The sequence below is a fragment of the Pezoporus occidentalis genome, unplaced genomic scaffold, assembly GCF_034315485.1.
Source record: "Pezoporus occidentalis ecotype Australia unplaced genomic scaffold, CSIRO_AGI_Poc_V1 ctg18, whole genome shotgun sequence".
Lineage (NCBI taxonomy): Eukaryota > Metazoa > Chordata > Aves > Psittaciformes > Psittacidae > Pezoporus > Pezoporus occidentalis.
This window is the reverse complement of record NW_026913640.1, coordinates 5408285-5429519: the sequence shown is the minus strand read 5'-3', so window position 1 is coordinate 5429519 and position 21235 is coordinate 5408285. Positions and strand designations below refer to the sequence as shown.

Genomic DNA, 21235 nt, shown 5'->3' with positions numbered 1-21235 from the left:
TGGTGTGGGCCTGTAAGCTGCTCCAACAAGGAGCAAGGGCATTTGGTGCTTGAAATACAGCTGATGTTGGAAGCATCTGCCTCTCTTCCCCAGTGCTTTTATCCAATGCTTTCATGTTATGGCCAATTACAGTTTAATGTAACACGCAACACTGTTTGGAAAATACTTTCCCTCTGCAACCCAGAGAGCAGCCTAGCTGCCTGGCCATGCTCTTGCCCCCTCTTCTCTTTCCTTTTGTCCTGTGATCATCTATCTCCCTTGTGCACACTGGAGCAGAGCCAGGCTCCTTCCCTCCCTCACTCCTGATGGGTTACCTTCCCAAGGATGCTGGAGCACCAAGTCTGGGCAGGCTCCTCCCAGGGTAAATCCCGCATGGCCATGCTCCGCTGAGCATCCTACGCCAACAACAGAATTTTGGAGGAGGCAACTGCTGTGTCTCATGTAGAGTCCAACATGGACAGCCTTGGGAACAGAGATTCAGCCAAAGCCCTTTGGAGGGGGATATCCTCCCAAGTGTGCTTTCCTGCAGATCCCTCCCAGAATAAACCCTGAGATACTGCCGATCTTTTGGCACAGCTGAGCAGGGGTTTTGGGGACTGCTGTTCTGGGTCCAGGCCTTGAAATCCTTTGGGGGGATTTTGCTGAAAGTGCACAAGCAGGTTATAGTTGGCATACTTGGGTTCATGTTTGGAATAAGAAACATGCAGTAGGCTGTGGGATGTGAGGACAAGACTCTAATGTTCTTTCTTCTCTATAGCTCTTCTCACACAATAATGAGATCACTTGCAAATCTCTGAATATTAGGGTGTATGGTACATGAGCTTTAAACGGCATTCTCTTGGTTGTGTTCCCATCGATACTGAAATCAGTGGGCAAAACCACTTCCTTCGGCTTCGCTGACACCAGCCTGTGAAGTGACCCCAAGCTCACCAGGAATGGGTTTGTCAGCAGTGGGGCGAGAGCATGTGGGGACACTTTGGATAGGATTCACTTCCTCTTACTGTAGATGGTTCCTGCTGAATTACTCACAGCAGTCTCCTTGCACAGTCAGGGGATAGAAGTGAGTCCTTTCTAGGCACAATACACCCCACTCCAAGTATTAAGGTAGCTCAGGTGAACTGCACCCAAAAGCTGTTTCTCTCCTTTGGTAGAAGGGAGTCTAAGGAGACTAGCTCAGAAGCTGACATCTACATTACCAACACTTATATTAGGTAAGATGAGCCTTCCCAGAGGCATCTGTCTCCTCACCTTGTTAGGGCAGAAAAAGTTCCTCTTGCTCTTCAGGTAGTTTGATAAATTCCCATACTTGCAGTATTCAACAATCACCATCAGAGGCCCTGGGCAAAAGGAAAGTGCATTTTGACCAGTGTAAAGCAATGCAAGGTGGTGTCAATTTTGAGAAGAAAAGTCATGCCAGCAGCCCTACCCTGAGTCCAGAATAACTAACAACACGTCCTAATGACGTAGAAGGCTGCTTGAAGGGACACTGAACATGTCAGCAAAACAATACTGCTTCTGGAAATCAGGTAAGGGCCTAGAAGTTGGGTCATTAACCTGGGTCCTGAGGGACCCTCCATTTCCCCTTTGAGCAGTCTGTATTCAGACGGGAGTCCCTCAGCCCACACAACTAGAATAGGTGACATATCTAAAACAAATGATGGCTTGTACTGGCCCTTTAATTTTCTTAGTGGATTATCATGAAGGATTTGATAATGGTTCCCTTGTGATTAATTGTGGAGGGCCAGCAGCTGATACCACTTGTTCCCGGTCTTCCCAAGTCATGTTTAACTTGAGCTTGAGCAGTGAAGTGAAGGACAAGTGGCATGTTCTTAAATTTGCACTTCTCATCTAAATACTAAAAGAGAGTTTAAATAGAGAAAACGTTTAATCACTTCATTAAATGACTAAAATTCTCTTTTTCTCTTCCTCTTTTTTTTTTCACCAACCACGGGATGAGCTCAAATAATTCAAGTTAATAACTTGACCCCCAGATGAAAACCAGCACAGCGAACTGACTGTTATTGGGAGATGATCCAACCCCATTTCAGTGCAGTGCAGACTTTTTTACCTCCATTTTTTGTGCAGGCTCCCAACAAATTCACAATATTGAGATGATGACCAATGTGGATTAGGATCTTTAGCTCAGTCATCAGTGCTTTGTACTCACTTGCTGTGGCCCCTTCTGTAAATACAAAATATAGTCAATGTAAAATGGCAAGGCACTGGCCCTCCTGAGCTTTACCACTTCTTGCTACTTTCCGTTGAAAGAACCTCCATTACTGGATGTACTTCATGTGTTGATGTTCTTTGTCAATTCCTCCCTGCTCAGCATCCTCTTACTTGCAATAAAACCCATAGAAAGATTTAGGCACTCAACTTCCTCCCAGTAGATGCGGTTATATTTAGAACTGAGAGAATTTTTTTCACATGAATGGTTTTGTTGTTTCAGCCAAAAAATGAAAGAACAAATAAAAAGGGGTTTCAAGACTATATTTAACTCTGTCTAGAGTAGGTTTCGGCTGATCTGACTTCAGCTGTCTAAGGGTTATGTACTAGCCTGAGCTAACCAACATCTCAAGGAATGAATGGAAAGAGAAAAGCATTTCCAGAGGCTGCCATCAGTTTTAGCCGTCTATATAGGGAAGAGAGGAACCACCCCTGGGTGATGCTTGTGTGGTTCTGCTCATTACAGAGGAAGACTGGAGTATTAAGATAGATGAGGGAAGTAAACTTTAATTGGTTAAAGTTATTTAATTTTAATTTGTTAAGGTGGCCGCATCTCACCCTTATTAATTACAATCAGTATCAATAATAATACTAATAGTATAGTAACTATAATGATATAAGAAATCCCACAAGTAAACCCAAACATTTTATTTAGTGTTGAATGAAACTTTTAATACCCTCCAAGCAAATATTTTTCTGCAGAATTTTATTTTGGTAAGAAAGCAAGAAAAAACACACTGCTTCATGTAAATGCAAAAGGACTTTATCAAGAGTAAGAATAACAGTCCAGTAGAAAGAACCTAGAGCTAAGTCTTTAAAAGGCTTGGTTTCAGCATCTGAATGAAAACAGATTTTCTTGGTGTCCCCACACAAAACTTGCCAAGTACCTAGTGATCCACTATTCATCTGTATAGGTGGCAACACTTTCCCTCCACCTCATGGGAATTCTGTGAGGACGAAGCTTATAAATGACTGCAGAGTTCCTGGATAATCCAGGGAGGACACAAGCAATAGGGCAGATCGCCCGTAACTTCAGGTGCCCATAGTGAATATGCCTATAGAGAATCTAGTCACCACAGGCTCTCTTTGTTGTCAGCAGAGCAAAACAAGTGCTCAGCTCCCCAGGTGAACGGAGATTTCCCTTAGGATGGGATGGGCTGCTGTTTCTCACTACTGACTCAAATACAAGCATCTACCCTGTGTGAGCACACAAGAATTTCACCATGAAGACTTCTTGTAGCTGCTGTCTGCTCCCATCTATTCCAGGAGCAGCCCTTGCTGCCTGGATGGTGCTGGCTGGCACAAGAAGACTGCTGACATACATAAAGTGCTGAATCTGTCCAGACCACTCTGCCAGCACATACATCTGCATGTTGACAAGAAAACTCAGTTAACCAAGGGTCAGGCGATGGCCCAGGTGGCAGACTTGAAACCAGTGACACAGATGGCTATTGGCCCACTGCTGCAGAAGGTCTGGACAGGGACCAAAGCTTTAGTTCCTTCCCATTTTCCAGACACGCTTGCTGCAGGGTAGTTGCTCATTTGGCATTGGTCAAAAGGGTATTTCTGTGCTTCTGGAGCAAGAGTGAAAAGTTTGCAACCCTCTCAGCTGCAAACACCCTCCTTGGGGATGATCTGAAAGCATTTAATGTTATATTGCAGAACAAGCCTGTTAAGGACAATATGGCTTGCCCTACACAGAGTACAGCTGCCAGGTCATTACCAGCAAGAAATAGGAACTTTCAGGCTGAGTGTTGGAGAGACTGCGACTGAGAGTATCACACATGCCCCTCCAAAAGGCTGGACATAAAGTGTCAGATCTCCTGAAAACTGATAAGTAAGTAGGTGTGAAGCTAGAAGCTACTGGGTAAGAGGGATGTATTCAAACTGTGCCTGAACAGAGCCAACTGAGAGCATCAGGGATCCCAGCCTTATCAGCAGAGCAGGGGATGTGTCCTGGCAGAGGATGACACTGAAAAGGATTCAGGGATTAAGACAGATAAGTAATGCAGCATAAGATCCCAGGGCAATGCAAAATTATCCTTTAGATATATAAACAATGGAAAGCTAAATACACAGGAAGGGATGCCAAGGGAACTCAACCATGGCTGCTTCAGGCTATGACTGAATATCATCCTGCTGTTAACTTCCCAAGTGCCCTCTTCAAACTGATGAGGGTCTTTGTCCTTTCTGCTCCAGTGAGAAAAGTGGCAGTGAATAGCTGGAAGATGATTTCACTTAGGAAGAGCACTGGTGTATGAACCGTGCTGGCAAATCCATTACACAAGCTGGATGTCAGCATCCTAAGCACTATGTGATGAGCCTGCAGATGGTTCAAAGAGGACACACCTGCACAAGAGCTCCAAGATTTAAATTGCTCAGTCTGTTTAGCTTCATGAAGAAAAATAATTATATAATCTAATGGAGAAGGTTAGAATGAGATGCAAAAGTCAGACATGCAAATAGACATAGAATCATAGAATCATAGAGTCATAGAATAGTTAGGGCTGGAAAGGACCTTAAGATCACTAGCTCCAACCCTCCTGCCACGGGCAAGGATAACTCACACTAAACCATGTCACCCAAGGCTCTGCCCAACCTGGCCTTGAACACCACCAGGGATGGAGCATTCACAGCTTCGCTTGGCAACCTATTCCAGTGCCTCACCACCCTTACAGTAAAGACCTTCCTTCTTATATCCAATCTCAACTTCCCCTTTTTAAGTTTTAACCCATTACCCCTTGTCCTATCACTACAGTCCCTAATGAAGAGTCCCTCTCCAGCATCCTTGTAGGCCCCCTTCAGATACTGGAAGGCTGCTATGAGATCTCCACGAAGCCTTTTCTTCTCCAGGCTGAACAGCCTCAACTTTCTCAGCCTGTCTTCATACAGGATCTGTTTTTAATAGTGCATTGATTAATCATTGGAACAAATGACTGAGGAAAATATGAGAGCTTCTGTCCAAGTGTCTTCACATCAAGGAGGGTACCTTATGCTCCTGCCGAATTTTATTCACTGTGCTAAGCTTAGAGTCAGTCTAGTGTAATGGTACACTGTAGGGTATGAAGGAAACCTAATTGCTCCTTCCAATCCTACAAAAGTCACTCTTTCATTCTTTCTGGGATTTGAGGTAGGGGAACCAGAATGTTTCAAAAACATTAGGCACTCAGGTTCTCACTGCACCTGACACATCCTCCCATATCAGGTGACAATTTATCACCTCTTTTATTGTGAATGCGATTTTTATTTCGTAGTTTAGCCATTTCACTCGTGTGGATAACCAAAACTTGGTGTGCACATTTTGGAGGCTTCAGAGGATTATTGATGGGAGGACAACATCACACACTCTTGCTTACAGCAGAATCATATTAACAGTAGGACACTATATAAAGCAAAAATTTTTTCCAGCCCAGCTTTGCAGTAGATACCTTTCAGCATTTTCACAGCAACTATTCTGCATGTTGGTGATTTCTTAATTCCAAAAGCAGATGCTTGTACCACCTTTCCAAAAGCTCCATGTCCAAGAGACTTTCCTGTAAAGAAAATTAATTGGAGAGATACATGCTGTTAAAAAAGAAACCTTGATAGCAAATGGCTTCATAAATAATTAATTGAAAAATATGCTTTACAAGGAGTCCTACGTCTGTATTTTCAACATAGAGGTTTTTTAGGACTGGGTATTTTGTTGCTGTTTGGTTGGTTTTAGTTTTCTTAAGAGTAAGCAGACAAACCATTCCCTCCAGTGTCACCGGAGGGAATAAGTGATATGCTTGAAAATGATGCTAAAAGAATGCAACCATTTGGTAGACATACCCCGGCTTCTGAACCAGTTTTTAAAGTCTAGCTGCCAGAGCAAGGTTTGTTGGTTTTGCCCTGAGCACACTGCACCATGCAGCAGGCTAGCACGCTGCTAGTTATATCCTCTGTAACACAGGGCCTCCGCCTGAACTCACACACACACTAAGATGCAGCTTGCTGCAGGCTTTGGTAATTTTTACAAGTTAAATTCATCCATCTCAAACAAGGCACCTTAAAATTATTTTCATTCCAGGGAGGCAGCAACAGCTTTGCGTTGAAACCCCTGGAGTGCATGCACAACCTGCAGATGCCTCTCCATAGCACACCCTTGCGGGTTGAGATTATTGAGTGGTGAGAAGCTGTAAATCTGTGCAAATGAGACCTTTACATTTGTGAAACGAGGTCTGGGGGGATTCAGTGAGTGGGGACTTGGAGTGACAAATGATGGGTTTTATCACAGTGGGTATGATGCTTCCAGGTGTCCAAGGGCAGATATCTGTGCTGGATTATCATTATGCTGTGACTGAGCAGACCCCACGACAAGCACTCAGAGGTCCTTGAGAGAAATCAGTGGGCATGGATAAAATTCTTCAGCAGTAGAAGCTGAGCATCCTTCTGTTCAGAACCAGGCAAGATTCCAAGGGTACAGTCATAACTTTTCTAAAGTTCATGACATTTTATGTCAATCTTATGATCTCCACAGCCTCCTTCATGATTTATTAGTGTTTGAAGCAGGGAGTATTGACTACCTCTTTGACACTGTGCTCACGTAGACAGGCCTGGCTGCCTCTGCCCTTCTCAAGTGTCTGACAGAGTTTTGATCAGAGAGATCTAGTCATGATACCAGCTGGCAGTAGATTTTATATCTTAGTAACTATTTTCAGGTTGTATTTGTGCTTTACCTTAATCAGAAGCCAAGCACCTAAGTGTCTAGCAAAAGTACAGCAGCAGGCTTTGTGGTGTAGAGAAGAGCAGAAAATAAAGGCCAGCTTTTCATATAAAAGCAAAGGATAACATGTGCCATATATTTATTTTCCAGATACGGTCATGTGACCTAGCCATCTCCATAGGTTAATTCGCTTTTCCTATGATAGACATCTGTTTGACTAGCTTTCACTTGAACATCTAATGTGTTGATGCCTAAGTGCGAGATGAATCCCATCCAGACACTTACAAGCAGAGAAAAACTTCTGTCAGTTCTAAATTAAATAGATATTCTCTTTTATATGTGTATCACATTTCTAATCTGTAATTCTCAGTATGTCTGTCAGTAGAAGCAAAAAGCATATGTTATCAAAACATGACATGAAATATGCTACCACCCCCCCCCCCCCCAAAATTTATTTCCCTCCTAGATGTACAGAAGTGTGTCATTTTTTACTCTAAATAAAAACCATGAAGAACTTAATCAACTGACTGAGTCTTGGCTTGTGAGGGGCTTAGTGTTCGACGCACAAGTACAGGTATATGGTATATGTCTTTGAAAATCCAGTCACCTTTTTCAGTTGCTTCATTCAGCAGAGGTATAAGGGAAGCAATGTTAAGACTAAGGTCTCCGTTATCTTGGTGAATTAATGTTTTTGGCCTTAATATATTGACTGCTCATGATTTCTACAAGATTGAAATTACAGCCTGAGGTCCTATAAAACCCATCCTACCTTTGTTTAGTCTGTAGCTTTAGTCTGTTTCCATCACTGTTAACTTACTTCCCACATCAAGATAACCTACTTAGTCGCCACTTTGAAAACATACCAGTTAGCTCATAGAGCTACACAGAGCTGCTAACTTTTCATAAAGGAGAATAAGCACTGGCAAAAACACTTCCTTCTCCAAACAACAGCTGCAATTTAGTGGGAAACTGTATTAATATTTGATGTATCAGTCTTTGTTGCTCCACTATTGTTTGTACCATGATAAATGTTAGCACAGAATAAGGCTGCTTTAACTTTGCAGTGTGTAGATCAAACTTCACAGTTTAGTATGCAGATTGTGGCTATGATTGCTCTTGCAATGGACAACAAAGTATTAAATGGAGCAACTAAACTGTGGAATATTAAGTTGCCCAATCATCTGAGCTGTCAACTTGTCACAGACTTCATACAGCAACACTGGCCGTGTTTTGGGTAGCACTCAGGTATGAAATGTATGAAAAGACGAAGGAAGCAAAGTGCTCTACTTAAATTTTCTGTGCTTGACTCTGGTTTCCTGGTGCAACTCAGAAGTCATTATGGTGAGCATACTCTTCAATCAAGGAGTTTTGGATCAGGAGGTTTCCCCTTCAGCCCCATTTTAGCAAAGTCCTTCAAGCGCGTGAGGTACTGGACTGGGGCATCTGCAAAAAGCACTTGCAGACACTTCTCTCCATGTCTGTGTGAAGGCGGAGGCCCAATGGTGTGCTTGTTTCTCAGGTCCTTTGCTGCAGTTTTAATCATCTGTGTTTTCCCCATATGTGGCTTCATATTTTCCATTATGCTATGTACAACAGCTCTGACATAAAGGAGAATAGAAAGTGCTCTGCTCAGTGCCAGCGCTGCGGGCTTGCAGTGCACAGGAGGGAGCAGGGCTCAGGAAGCTGTCTACTGCCAGTGTGTCTGACATTGCACTGGAGCCATGTGGCAGTGCTCCCTTGAGACCTTGCAAGTGTCTCACAGTGTCAGCAGTGTGTGACCTCTCACAGATTAGGAAGGTCAAGGCCAAGAGTCAGGTGAGAAATGCGTGATGGACTGCAGTGTTATTGACGACCACATTGACAGTGATTTATAGCACTGCAGTTTTCTACCTAATGAAAAGATGACATTTTGCTCTCAGTCAGACTAATCTATACTCAATATTAATTATCCTGACTTCAGTGGTGCCCATGTGAAATTTACTGTAGCTCTTATAGATGAAGGGGGAGCCCTATTATACAAGCATTGCATCACAGCCGTGGGCTGTATGTATGTGTGTTGGAGGAACACAGAGCAAAGGAGATGTGGGCTGAAAAGAGACCTATCTGCAAAACTTACAATAAATATGTATCCTGGAGGACAAGTAGGTGGGAAGAGAAAACCACACATATCTGATACTGGAAGGGGTTGACTTTCTAAGTAAAAATATTTTTAAAAAACCATAGAAGCGCATTTTGTGTTTGTGAGACACTAATCCTCAGAGAGTGCCAAGGTTACTCAAAGGCTGAGCCAGCTGCCATGGAGGCAGGACTTGCACTGAGCTAATCTAGCGTACTGCACATACCCAAGGTCTCTGAATCTGGTTCTCATTCACTGTCAGCATTCTTTGTTTGTTTACACCAGTTCTTCCACTTTTAACTCATTCTCTGCTCACCATTCCTCACCTTCAGATTCCAAAACCACTAAGGCTGCAAGACGTGTTTTTTTCCTTGGTGTTTACATTCCATTTCTGCTTGATTCTTTCCATGGATCTTGCACACAAATAAAGCATTGCATAAAACAGTGACCACATTGTCAGCACATCAGGTTCTTGGTCCATCATTGTAAGAAAACTATTTGAAGACTGAAGACACTCCAGCACAAGGTTCCAGCATTCCCAGAATTGTGTATGACAATTATAAATTGCTAGCAATGTACTTCAGCTGTGCTTGTCCCCATCTGCTCACCTCGTGACTTCTAGTAGGCAAATGAAGTGTGATCCCAACTGTATGCATGTTTAAGTCACCTGTCCCTCACCCCTGGAGGACAGAAGGAATCTGTCATAGCTCCTAGCTAAAATGCAGGGATTTTCTAGACCTTCCTGTAGGACAAATGTAATGCGTGCCTGAAAGAAAAAACAGCACTACAGCAACAGGCTGAGCTTATCACTGATATTTTAATGTTGACCCCCTTGCCAAAATCTGTGTGGTTTCTGGAGGGATTCCTCAACTTCAGAACCTGGTCCCTACCCTTCTGCCCTCAGCAGCCTCACATTAGGCTAAGCAAGTAAAGAATGCTCGCAAACCCATGCCTTACACTGGGAATCTGTAGGCAAGATAGCTGTTAAGTTCAAAGTTTCTGTGGATACGTATTTATTTATTTATGAGTGGGCTCATGTGTCACATTCTTGCACTTTATGGTGCACTGACAAGAATGTTTATATTTCTGCAGCACGGACGGAAAACAGGGGGATTGCGCTGGAGAGAGGAGGAAAAGGAGGAGCAGGCTGGGGTACAGGGTGGACTGTAAGGACTTGTTTCTGCATAGGCTCATTTTCCAAATGAGTACATAACAAGGTTACAAGGGAAGAAAATTGCAGTAAATGCCAAAGGTCAGGCTCCTGAATATGGAGAGAGAAGCTTCCAAGTCAGCGGTCTGATTTGGAAGCCTTTGGTTGCCCTGGTTTTATGTTATGTTTAAAGTAAATCAATCTGCAAAAATTAGAGTGCAGCATTCTTGTCCACATTCTCTTCCTATGACAAGGTGACTCACTTGGTGGATGAGGGAAAGGCTGTGGATGTTGTCTACCTAGACTTTAGTAAAGCCATTAACAGCATTTCCCACAATATCCTGGCTGTTCATGGCTTAGATAGGTGTACTCTTCACTGGGTAAAACACTGTCTGGATGGCTGAGCCCAAAGAGTGGTGGTGAATGGAATTAAATCCAGCTTGTGGCCAGTCACAAGCGGTGTTCCCCGGGGCTCAGTATTGAGGCCAGTTTTGTTTTATGTCTTTATCAATGATCTGGATGAGAAGATCAAGTGCACCTTCAGCAAGTTTGTAGACAACACCAAGTTGTCTGGGAGTGTTGATCCGTTGGGGTGTAGGAAGGCTCTGCTGAGGGATCTGGACAGGCTGGATCGATGAGCCAAGGCTAATGGTATGAGGTTCAACAAGGTAAAGTTCTGGGTCCACAACAACCCCATGTTTGGGGAAGACTTCCTGGAAAGCCGCTTGGCAGAAAAGGACATGGAGATGCTGATCGACAGAGCTGAACATAAGCCAGCTTGTGCCCAGGCAGCCAAAAAGGCCAATGGCATCCTGGCCTGTATCAGACATAGTGTGGCAGCAGGACCAGGGCAGTGATCATCCCCCTGTACTGGACACTGGTGAGGCTGCACCTTGGATCCTGTGTTCAGTTCTGGGCCCCTACTACAAGAGAGATATTGAGGTGCTGAAGCAGGTTCAGAAAAGGGCAACAAAGCTGGTGAAGGGTCTGGAGAGCAGGTCCTATGAGGAGCAGCTGAGGGAACTGGGGTTGTTTAGTCTGGAGAAAAGAAGGCTCGGGGGGACTTTATTGCTCTTTACAACTACCTGAAAGGAGGTTGCAGTGAGGTGGAGATTGATCTCTTCTCCAAATTATCAACTTAAAGAAGAGGAAATGGCCTCAGGTTGGTCCACGGGCAGTTTAGATTGGGTGTTAGGAAAAATTTCTTCACCAAAATGGTTGCCAAGCACTGGGACAGGCTGCCCAGGGAAGTGGTGGAGTCACCATCTCTGGAGGTACTTAGAAGATGTGTAGATATGGTGCTTAGGGACATGGCTTAAAGGTGAACTTGGCAGTGCTAGGTTAACGATTGGATTTGGTGGTCTTAAAGGTCTTTTCCAACCTAAATTATTCCATGATTCTATTTTTGTTTTTCTAGCTGGTGTCAAAATATACATATGGAAAGTCAGGTAGACAGAGTCAGTCAGTCCTAATTGCTGTAATTCAGCCATGGGCCAGGGCACTTGATATGAAATAGCACACAACAAACTTGGCAGTACATTGTGCTGCAGGTCTAAAACACACCCAGTTCCTCTTTACCTATAGTTACAGGTAAATCTTGTTCAATCACTATAAACCCAAGTGAAGTATGCCAATATTACCTAGTTTAAGCCTTTCCCTTGCAATTTCCCACTTGCTGGCATCATAAGGCAGGCGCTCACATTGCTCATCTAGTGGAACTTCGTCAGGATCCATTATGATTGACAGATAATGGTTGGTCTTCATTTTGGAGGAATAAGGCTAGAAAATAAAGAACATTGTAAAATGAAAAAGAGGATAAGGGTATCTGTCAGCATCTTCTGGACAGTTAATTCTGTCCATGGGGCTGTGTGTTTCATAGCTCAGTAGATGGCTTGGTTAAGCTCCTTTGGCTTTTTTATAAATTGCAAGAGTTTTTATGTAGAAGAAACTCCTTCCTCTAGGTTTCCTCCTATGTGGCATATCAGTTTCTTCAATGAAATCCATGTGGGTCTGTATCAACATATGGTGTTATGATACAGACCTTCTGCACAGTCAAGAGAAATATTTTCAGCAAATGTCTAAACATTGCTGATAAAAATAACTTTCCTTCATGATTGTGCAAAACAAGAAGTGACCGTATGCAACACATGGGACTCAACTGCCTGTGTTTATTTTTTCCATAAACCCGGCAAAGACAGGTCATAGGTGGTTACAAGTTGTGCAAGACCAGTCATCAGGAGACCAGACATTATACATTTCAGAAATGGTTTACAAATATCCAGGATTTTTTATTGTGTTGGTGGAAGTGTTCAAGACCAGGTTGCATGGGGCTCTGGGCAACATGGTCTAGTGGAAGGTGTCCTTGCCTGGGCAGGGGGATTGGAACTACATGATCATCATGGTCCCTTCCAACCCAAACCATTCTATGATTCTGTAATTCCATGAAATTATTTGAGTGTGAGGAAATTCATGAGCACTCAAGCTCAAACACATAATTTCAAATTAATTTGCCAGAAGTTCAGTTTCTAATGAGCAAATGGGTAATCTACTTCACACGAGAAATGTGAGGAAAAATGAATCTAGTAGCAAAGTTTTCTGCAGTCCATTCATTTTGAAACATTCAAACCTTCAAAGAAGTGCATTCACATGTAGATAAGGCCTTTAGTGACATGGTTTAGTGGTGGGTTTGGCAGTCCTTGTACAAAGATTGGGCTTGGTGATCTTAAAGGTCTTTTCCAACCTAGATGATTCTGATTCTGTCATTCTAATCCACTGGAATATTCTTGACACAGGAGTACTTATATTTCTATAGAAAAGGTCTGATGTTTGTTCTAATTTCCTGGCTATTAGTTGGAATAATGGAAAATCTGTTGAACTAAGCCTCTTTGTGTTGCTTTTCCTAAACTCCTGGAAACAGCACATGAGCACAGACAAAACCACACACATATACCAACATATTGTTTTCTTGTTGCCTCCTGCTACTTTCAACTTTCCTTCTCTACAGCTTGGAAATATACCCCCAATACATGTGTTTCTAGACATTACTTTGAGAAGGATATTACTAGCTGTGTATATTTTGGTTACAAACACAACTAGACTAAAATGACAGTAGCTAATAGCTGCTGTTTTAGTTGCCATTCACCATCCCAAATAACCAGAAAGTTTGTCCCAAGGTGGATTGCACTGATGCTTGGGGAAAAGTCACTCGGCATAAATCATGGCTTCAAACCACCCACTGATCCTGGACAGGACATGGGTAAGTGGGATATGGATAGAAACAAAGGCACATTTGGTGCTCCAAAAAGAGCATTTCTCGATAGAGATGTGTACCAGACTGTTTCTACTAGTCACTTGAGAAAACCTTTGAAGTGAATCCATCCCAGAAAAAAGCAATAGGGGAGTGGGAAGGTGCTGAGAGCTTCCTACAGTTCTTTCTTGAGGTGCACTGAATACCAAATCATTTGTCCCAGTATGTGTAACAGACAGACTCTAAGAAAATTCTCTCAGAAGCACACAAGTATCTTTTTTCATTGTGGTAATGTAATTCAGAGCTAATTGCAGACATAAATCCTTGAGAGTAAGGGTTGGTAACATAAACATGCAGAAGACCATAAGCACAGGCCAACATTACCTGGAGAGACTCATCTGGAAAGAAGTCTTCACATGTCATCAAGTTTCTTTTTCTACAGCAACAATGATTATTTTAATAATCTTTTAACAATCTAACAAGTGAATGTCAAGTTTTGATGTCATAACAAATAAAATATCTGCAACCCTTTGCTACATTTGAAACCTACATTTTCCAAGGGTTTTCAGTCATGTTTTGAATTGCTTCATCATTACTGGTATGCAGTCAGAACATGCTTTGTCATTTCTCTTATAGTTACAAAGTTTCTCTATATCTTCAGTTGACCTCTACTTTTCTTTCTCCCTAAACTCCCATGCATTTCTCCTTATGGAAGTCTGTGGCAATAGGAAGGCAGGCAGAATAGCTGCTGCTGTACTGCCCTGGTTTGGAGGTCTGGTCCTGTTTTCCCATAGTCAAGAGAAGTTCTCAGTGTTCAATCTAAGATACATACAGCCTCTCAGTGCAGGTTGGGATAAAATGGTCTGGCAGGCTGCAGTCAGCCTTTAGCAATCGGCAGGGAGCTCGGCCAGGTGGAACATGCTCAGCTGTGGTGGCTGTGAGCTGATGCCTGTGCCACTGCACTGTGGTACCTCTCATGCTGGGTGAAGGAGGGCAGCTAGGCTCAGCTCTGGTGTGGAGTGGGGACAGGGGGATGTGCAGCCTTTCCTTATGTCCTGCAATGCACCCCATCTCCCCAGTACTCCCTTCCCTCAAATCCATCTGCTCTGGAAAATTCTATGAGATCTTTCTGCATTACTGAGGTTCTGAATTTTCTGCTTATGAGAGCTGCTGTGCTTTAACCTGCACACACCAACCGAGCAATGCCGACATGGTGCTGTCAGCAAAAAGGGGCTTTAAACCATCACCATCAGCTTTGGACAAGAAGGAGGAGCAGCTGCAAGGGCACTTAACATTATCATTCTGATATAGGGTCATATCCCTAGAAGCTGCACCACCAAAACCACTTCAGCAAAATATCACTTTGGAAGTGATGTAATTATACCAGACACTATGTGCAAACCAGACCTCGTCGTGCTCTGTGAAGATCTGTCATTCCCACTCACTCAGATCTTCAAAGACATTAAGATGCCAAACCCCCACATCTTTTAAGGGAATGGGGATGCCTTTGGTGGGAGTCAGGCACCCAAATGCTTATGAGACTCAGAGTCTTGTCGCCACCCAGGCTCTGCTTTATGGCTTACTCATACTCAGCCTTGTGAGTTACAGTTCCCTGAACACTCATCAGCAGCCTGGTGATTGCACTGGGAACAAGGGTGGAACCGGATTATTCTTTTCATTAGACTCAGCAATCCCAGTGTCCTGGGGTTAGGATTTTCTAACATGAGCAAAGGGCTGGTAAGGAGAGGCAGGAGCCACTGGGAGCTCCTTGTCTATTCTTACCCTCTTCAGCTTGCGAATGAAGAGGGTCAACAGGAGCCAAAAGAGCGTTGCAGCCACACAGGTACAGGTCAGGGTTATCAGCTCCAGGTTTGACCTCTCCGATGCGCCTGGGAAAATCAAGTGGCAAACATTTTAGAAAATGACCTGCACAGCAAGGGCACTTTATGTTTCTTTGCCATGAAAATTAAATACCAGGAAGGACCAGCTTCTTTTCAATGGGGTATTAATCTCTGTTTGGACTGGCTTGCAGACCCTGGGAAAAAATATGGTCTCCCCAGCAAAGCTGTTGCACTGAATACAGAAAAACGGCATTTGATCCAGCTGTAATTTTTTCTGTGAAAAGTCAGCTCTTCTCTCAGGTGCAGGAGGTGAAGTATCCAGGCTGAGGATGGCCACTCAGATAATAATTTCCTTTAGAGCTGTAAATTCAGCTGCAGGGTATTTTTAGCCAGACTTTCTCTGTGAGCATGTGTGTGGGCTTCTGTACGCAGTTTCAAGCTTCTCGCCACCCACAACTGCAAAACCCATTTGGCCAAGCCCACAGCCAACAGAGGAGCAGAGGTCTTGAAAGCACTCACTCCCTGGCAGCCTTGGGAGGGGATGGGGATGCGAGGAGGGAACAGCTCTGCTGGCCCTTCCTGGGGGGAATGCTGTGGTGTGAGAGCTGCTGCTAACGTGTAGGAGAAGCTCCAGGGAAGGCTTGTGCTGACGTAGACATCAGTGAATCCAGGTGTGATCCAGGACACGCTGCAGTGCTGCTGCTTGGGTTTGCTGCTCGGGATGTTTGGTGGCTTTACTCAGGCACTCTGCCTGCTGTGTCCCAGCTCAGCGAGCTCTTCTGTGCTAATGGCTGAGCACTGAAGCCCACACCTCCGCCCCAGAAGCCCTCGCTAGAAACCTTGATGGGGGAGAGCACACTGCCAGGATCTCTGAAGGAACATGGAACCCTCTCCTTCCCCAGCAGCACCTATCAGAACCCAGCTGGCAGGGAGCAGGGAGAGCTCTCCAAACCAGGGAACAGATTAAGCACAGAAAATGGAAAACAAGAACAACAACTGAAAACAGAGCAGCAGAGAGCATGAGCATTAGAAACCCAGAGAGTATTCGAGCCCACAAAAAAGTAAAAATGAAATTAATTTCAGACTGCTGTTTAGGGACTCATAAAATGGTTTCAGAGCAGTCAGTTTTGCAAATCCTGTGATTGTGTCAAAATACCACACTTCCCACAATATGTTTTCCATCTGATTGGTAAAATATGCAAAAATAAAACCCTTCATGCTCTGCCTCTTATTCTGATACACCCTCCACAGAGAGAAAATGAGACGACAAGAAAGAGTAACTTTGAACATGATTTCACAGTAGTTTTGTCAACAGCACTTGCAGCAGTTTCAGACCCCAAGCAGCTCAGTGTTACTTCTGACACATGAAAAAGGGATGATTGATGCCTCATTGGTGGGTTTACCGCATAATCCAGAGGGATGTGCTGCCTGGCTTCAAGCAAGGTTACAGAGCTTTGTTCAGAGGTTGAATTGCTTCCTGTAGCTGCAGCTTAACTAGCACAATATCTTTCCTCTCTAAAGGTGATAATCAGATTTGCATTCATGCCCTATGTCTAAGATTCCTCTGTCATGTCCATTCTGGAGCTTTGAGAATAAAGCTCACAGAAGAAAAATATGACTGCAACTACAAATGGAGACATAATCTATTTCTTCAAAATACCAAGAGTGTTAATTTTTCACAAGTATTTTTTAAAAGGCTTGATTTAGGTATGAGACATAGTGATGACAGAAATGGTACAGCCTAATGCAGCTTGCCTACCCTCTGACATCAGCCTTTCCTTTTACATATGGATGCCCTGCTCTTGCTCCTGAGAAGCACCCATGCAGATGGTGAGTAATAGTTTCTGACATCTATTCACCAAAACCTAGAGGGGCTGAAGGTTCATTTGTTGCTGCTGCTCCATATGGCAGGACTCAGAACACCCTTGAAGCACAGAAGAGCCAGTCCTGGGGTGGAAGACAGCAACTCTTTAACCACTACCCTATGCTACCGAGGAGTTATTGAAAGAAGCAAATGTGCTGTCTTTGAAAAGTCCAAGCTAAATTAGGCAACCAGAAAGCATTTCTTCAGTCTGGGTTTGGGCTTGGTTATCAAACACCAGATATGGTGTTTCCCACCACCTCCTCTTAGAGAAACTGATGTATTACGGCCAAGACAGGTGGTCCATGTAGTGGGTGGGGAACTGGCTGATCAGCTGCACCCAGAGGATGGTGATAAATAGCTCCTTTTCCAACTAATGACCTGTCACTAATGGGGTCCTCCAAGGATCAGGGTTGGGCCCAACATTGCTTAGTATCTTCATGAGTGACCTGGAAGATGGGATCAAGTGTACCCTGATGAAGTTTGCTGATGATACCAAACTGAGAGGGGAAGTGGACACTTTGGAAGGGAGAGCCACCCTGCAGGATGACCTGGCTAGGATGAATGAGTGGGCCAACAGAAACATTACAGAATTCAACAACGACAAGTGCAAGGTCTTGCACCTGGGAAAACACAATCTAAGAGTGCAGCACAGGCTGCAATCTACCCAGCTGGGGAGCAGCTCTGTGGAAAGGGACCTGGGGGTCCTGGTGGACACGAAGCCCAATGTGAGTGAAGAGTGTGCTGCTGTGACAAAGAAAGTCAACAGGATGCTGGGTTAAGTTAACAAAGGCATCTCCAGCAGGGATAAAGATGTAATTATCCCACTCTACCCCTTACTTGTCCAGCCACACCTGGAATACTGTGCTCAGTTTTGGTCCCAGCTATACAAAAAGCATGTGAACAGGCTGGGGAGGGTCCAGATTGGAGCCACAGAGATGATCGAAGAACTGCTGTATGAGGAAAGGCTGAGAGAATCGGATTTGTTCAGCCTTGAGAAAAGAAGGCTTAGGGGAGACCCTATTTCCGTGTTCCAGTATTTAATGTGTGGCTACAAAGATGAAGACTCCCTTTTTACAGGGAGTCACATGGAAAAGATGATGGGTAGTGGGTATGAGCTCTTCCTGGGGAAATTCCTATTGGACACAAGTGGAAAAATTTCCACAGTGAGAAAATCAGCCATTGGAATAAGTTCCCCAGGAAAGTGGTGGATTCTCCAACGCTGGATGCTTTGAAGATTCAGCTGGACAAGGTGCTGGGACATCTTGTCTAGACGGTGTTTTTACCAAGAAAGGTTGGAGCAGATAATGCTTGATGTTCCTTCCACTCTGGTGTTCTATGATTCCATGATTCTGTGATTCTCTGACTCCTAGTCTTGTTAAAAGCCTTGCAGCCAGAGCTAACTGAGTGCCTCTCAGCTGGGTATGGAAAGTTTTGATTTGAGGCAGAACAGGCTGGAACACTCAGAAGAGGTCAGGATTAACAGAGCTTGAAGAAGCTGTACACAGCTGTAAATCTCTTTATATGCCAAATAGCCCAAGATTTCTGGCTCCACCTTACACCCTTCCCAGACTTTTACCCACCAGCTACCTCATTACACACAGACTTTAGCCCATGTGCAATTCTGTCCCATCTGCCTGACCTGCTGCGGCAAGTGGAAGCCTCCTTCCTGTTCCAGAGCCCCTCCGAAATCCTCCCACTCCATCCTGTGTCTCTGCGGTGCTGCAGAAAGGCAAGGAGGGAGCAAGTGAAGAAGTGCCACTAACAGCATCTTGTCTCTCTCAGCAGTAACAGGAGCCACCAGGACCATGCAGCCATGTGGGGATGAGAACCTGAACTACTGTGTTGACCCCTCCAGGTATGAGATCAATGGTTGGGCTGGCATGGGCTCTGTCATTAGGATTTCAGCTCTGAACATCAAAGTGCAGCTCAGTTGTCAAGGGAAAAAGCAATGCCTGGGACAGCAACTCTACTCTGCTGCACACAAAGCATCCCTCATCCTTACACCAATGTGATTTACCCTGCTTAATCCATGTGATCCCATGGTCACGGCAGTGCAGCACTGGAGTGGGTGCTCAGAGATGCTGAGGAATTTCATGGCAAATCATCTACTCAGAGAGCAGACTTGAAGAAGAAGAGCTGCCAGAGAAAGCCTGTGTTCCCTCCATGCCCAGCAGCTTGTGTACCATGGCCTTTAGGGACACGCTTCCCTCCATCTGCTGGGTGCTCTGGCAGTCATTTACTATTCTGGTTCTATCTTTGCAGATTTGCTGCCTCTTCAGTTCCTTAGCCAAAAGCAAGCAGACAGCTTGCTCTGACATGTCCACAAACGCATCCCCTCTTCTTCCCAGACAGCCCAGCAGCATGGCTTCCAAACCAAACATGGGCTGTGATTATTTAAAGACGGCCCTTTGATTCCACCTTCCATTCATCCATCTCGGATACAAAAATAACACATTGTTTTATCTGTGCGTATAAGAATGTTTTTTCAGAGGAAATAAAGAGAGCAGACGTTTCCTTCCTGACTTATTCACAAACTACTCTTCCAATCTGCTAAACATGGCCATCAACATGAGGTGTTACTCTACTCCCTTTGATCTGCAGCCCCGTGCTCCGAGAGCCCCTGGGATGGAGGGAAGGTTTGGTGCTCATGGTGACAGGGTCTACACTTCTCAGAAAGACAAGCAAGTGGCAAAGCCTAGAGAGAGCCTCACGTTTAAACCCTGACCTTTTCCAGGCTCAGGGATGGGGTGAGAAGCTGCTGTTCCCTGGGAGAGGGACAAACCCTAGAGGTCAATGTAGGAATGAATGAAAAGAACCGCAGCAATGTCCCTTCATGTAATAGGAAAAGAAAGGGTGGAAAGGCATTTTCCTTGGTCATAGTAGGTAAGACAAACTCTCTCGTTCTCACCCAGTATCAAGGACATTAATTTAAATATGATAGCCTTCATCTTTTGTTTATCTAAGAGCTCCCATAGGAGTCACACAAGAACATTGCCAGTAGTTCCTAAGGACATGTAGCCAGAGAAGAAGCCTTCCTGGCTGCTTTTTTTCCTCTCCTCTGAATCACAGACAAGGAGATACGACTTCCTAGACGCCATCTGACAGAATGCTTGTGGTTGTAATAAATAGCCAAGCTACAATGTTAAAAATCAATACAATAATCAATTACATTTCCCAGGACTATCAATTAGTAGGATGCATTGGACAATAAGCACTTAACACAAGTTATTCTTTTAGCTATTACAGCAGCCATAAAAACCTTAGCATTGAGAGACAGGTGTTTTTAACTCCTAGATAATATCAGTTTGGCCAGTCCACATGTGTCTGTACTTATCCCAAATCTCTTAAAGTAAAACTGTCAGTGTGTCATCAGCAATCACCATTAACTGAGACACACTCATGGCAGAAAATCAATACTCATACATTTAGCAGTTGTATGAGAATATCCAAAAAGACATAATCCCTCCTGAGAGGCTGGGTGTAGTCAGATTTTCTTCTGTAAAAAGAAACTAAATGCATTTACAACTATTTACTTAACAGATGAGATCAGTAAGATATGGTTATGTCAAATTCAGTTCATTTATGGTACTGACTTATATGGAAAATATCAACCTGCTTCTCTTATGTCACAATATATGAACCAAAAAGGTTCTTGAAACTGAATTCCATGAAACTGAAAAGCCAATGAATAAACATTATTTCTATGCAATGTTAAATTTCTTGACAGAAGTCACTGCCACAAGCCTGAGTCAAGCTTGGCAGGAGACAGAACAATGTGGACATTTAAATAAATAGCAAAATAATTCAAGTAACCGTTGCAGAAATAACTAGATCATACCTACTTTTTACAAAAAGTACCTTTGAAAAATGCATGTGTAACAATTGCTAGGCTAAAATCTTCTAGTCTGATTTGGCAGTTTACTCTACATTGAAAAAAACGAATGAAAATATCCCTGGTCTCTAATTTCTATGGAATTAAACTGAAATGGGAAAATGAGTGGGTAGGAGAGCATTCCTTATTCTGGTTTTTGTTTGTTTTGACAATACTAAATTTACATGTGTCTTCTACCCTGACCTGATCTTTGTTGGGTTGAAGCAATTCTT

General features: G+C 43.8%; 1 protein-coding gene across 2 annotated transcripts in view; it reads right to left on the bottom strand.

Moving 5' to 3' along the window:
- Positions 1-21235, bottom strand: part of FLT1 (fms related receptor tyrosine kinase 1) — a 109441-nt gene that overhangs the window by 14685 nt on the left and 73521 nt on the right. The window contains exons 16-20 of one of the 2 annotated variants that reach the window (XM_062615109.1): positions 15209-15315; positions 11820-11958; positions 5655-5759; positions 2069-2182; positions 1249-1337 (exon numbers count right to left, since the gene is read on the bottom strand). In XM_062615109.1, coding sequence (XP_062471093.1) covers positions 1249-1337; positions 2069-2182; positions 5655-5759; positions 11820-11958; positions 15209-15315 — 554 coding nt within the window. Of the gene's footprint in view, positions 1-1248; positions 1338-2068; positions 2183-5654; positions 5760-11819; positions 11959-15208; positions 15316-21235 lie in introns of those variants that run through there. The other variant, XR_009964119.1, reaches the window with a different exon arrangement.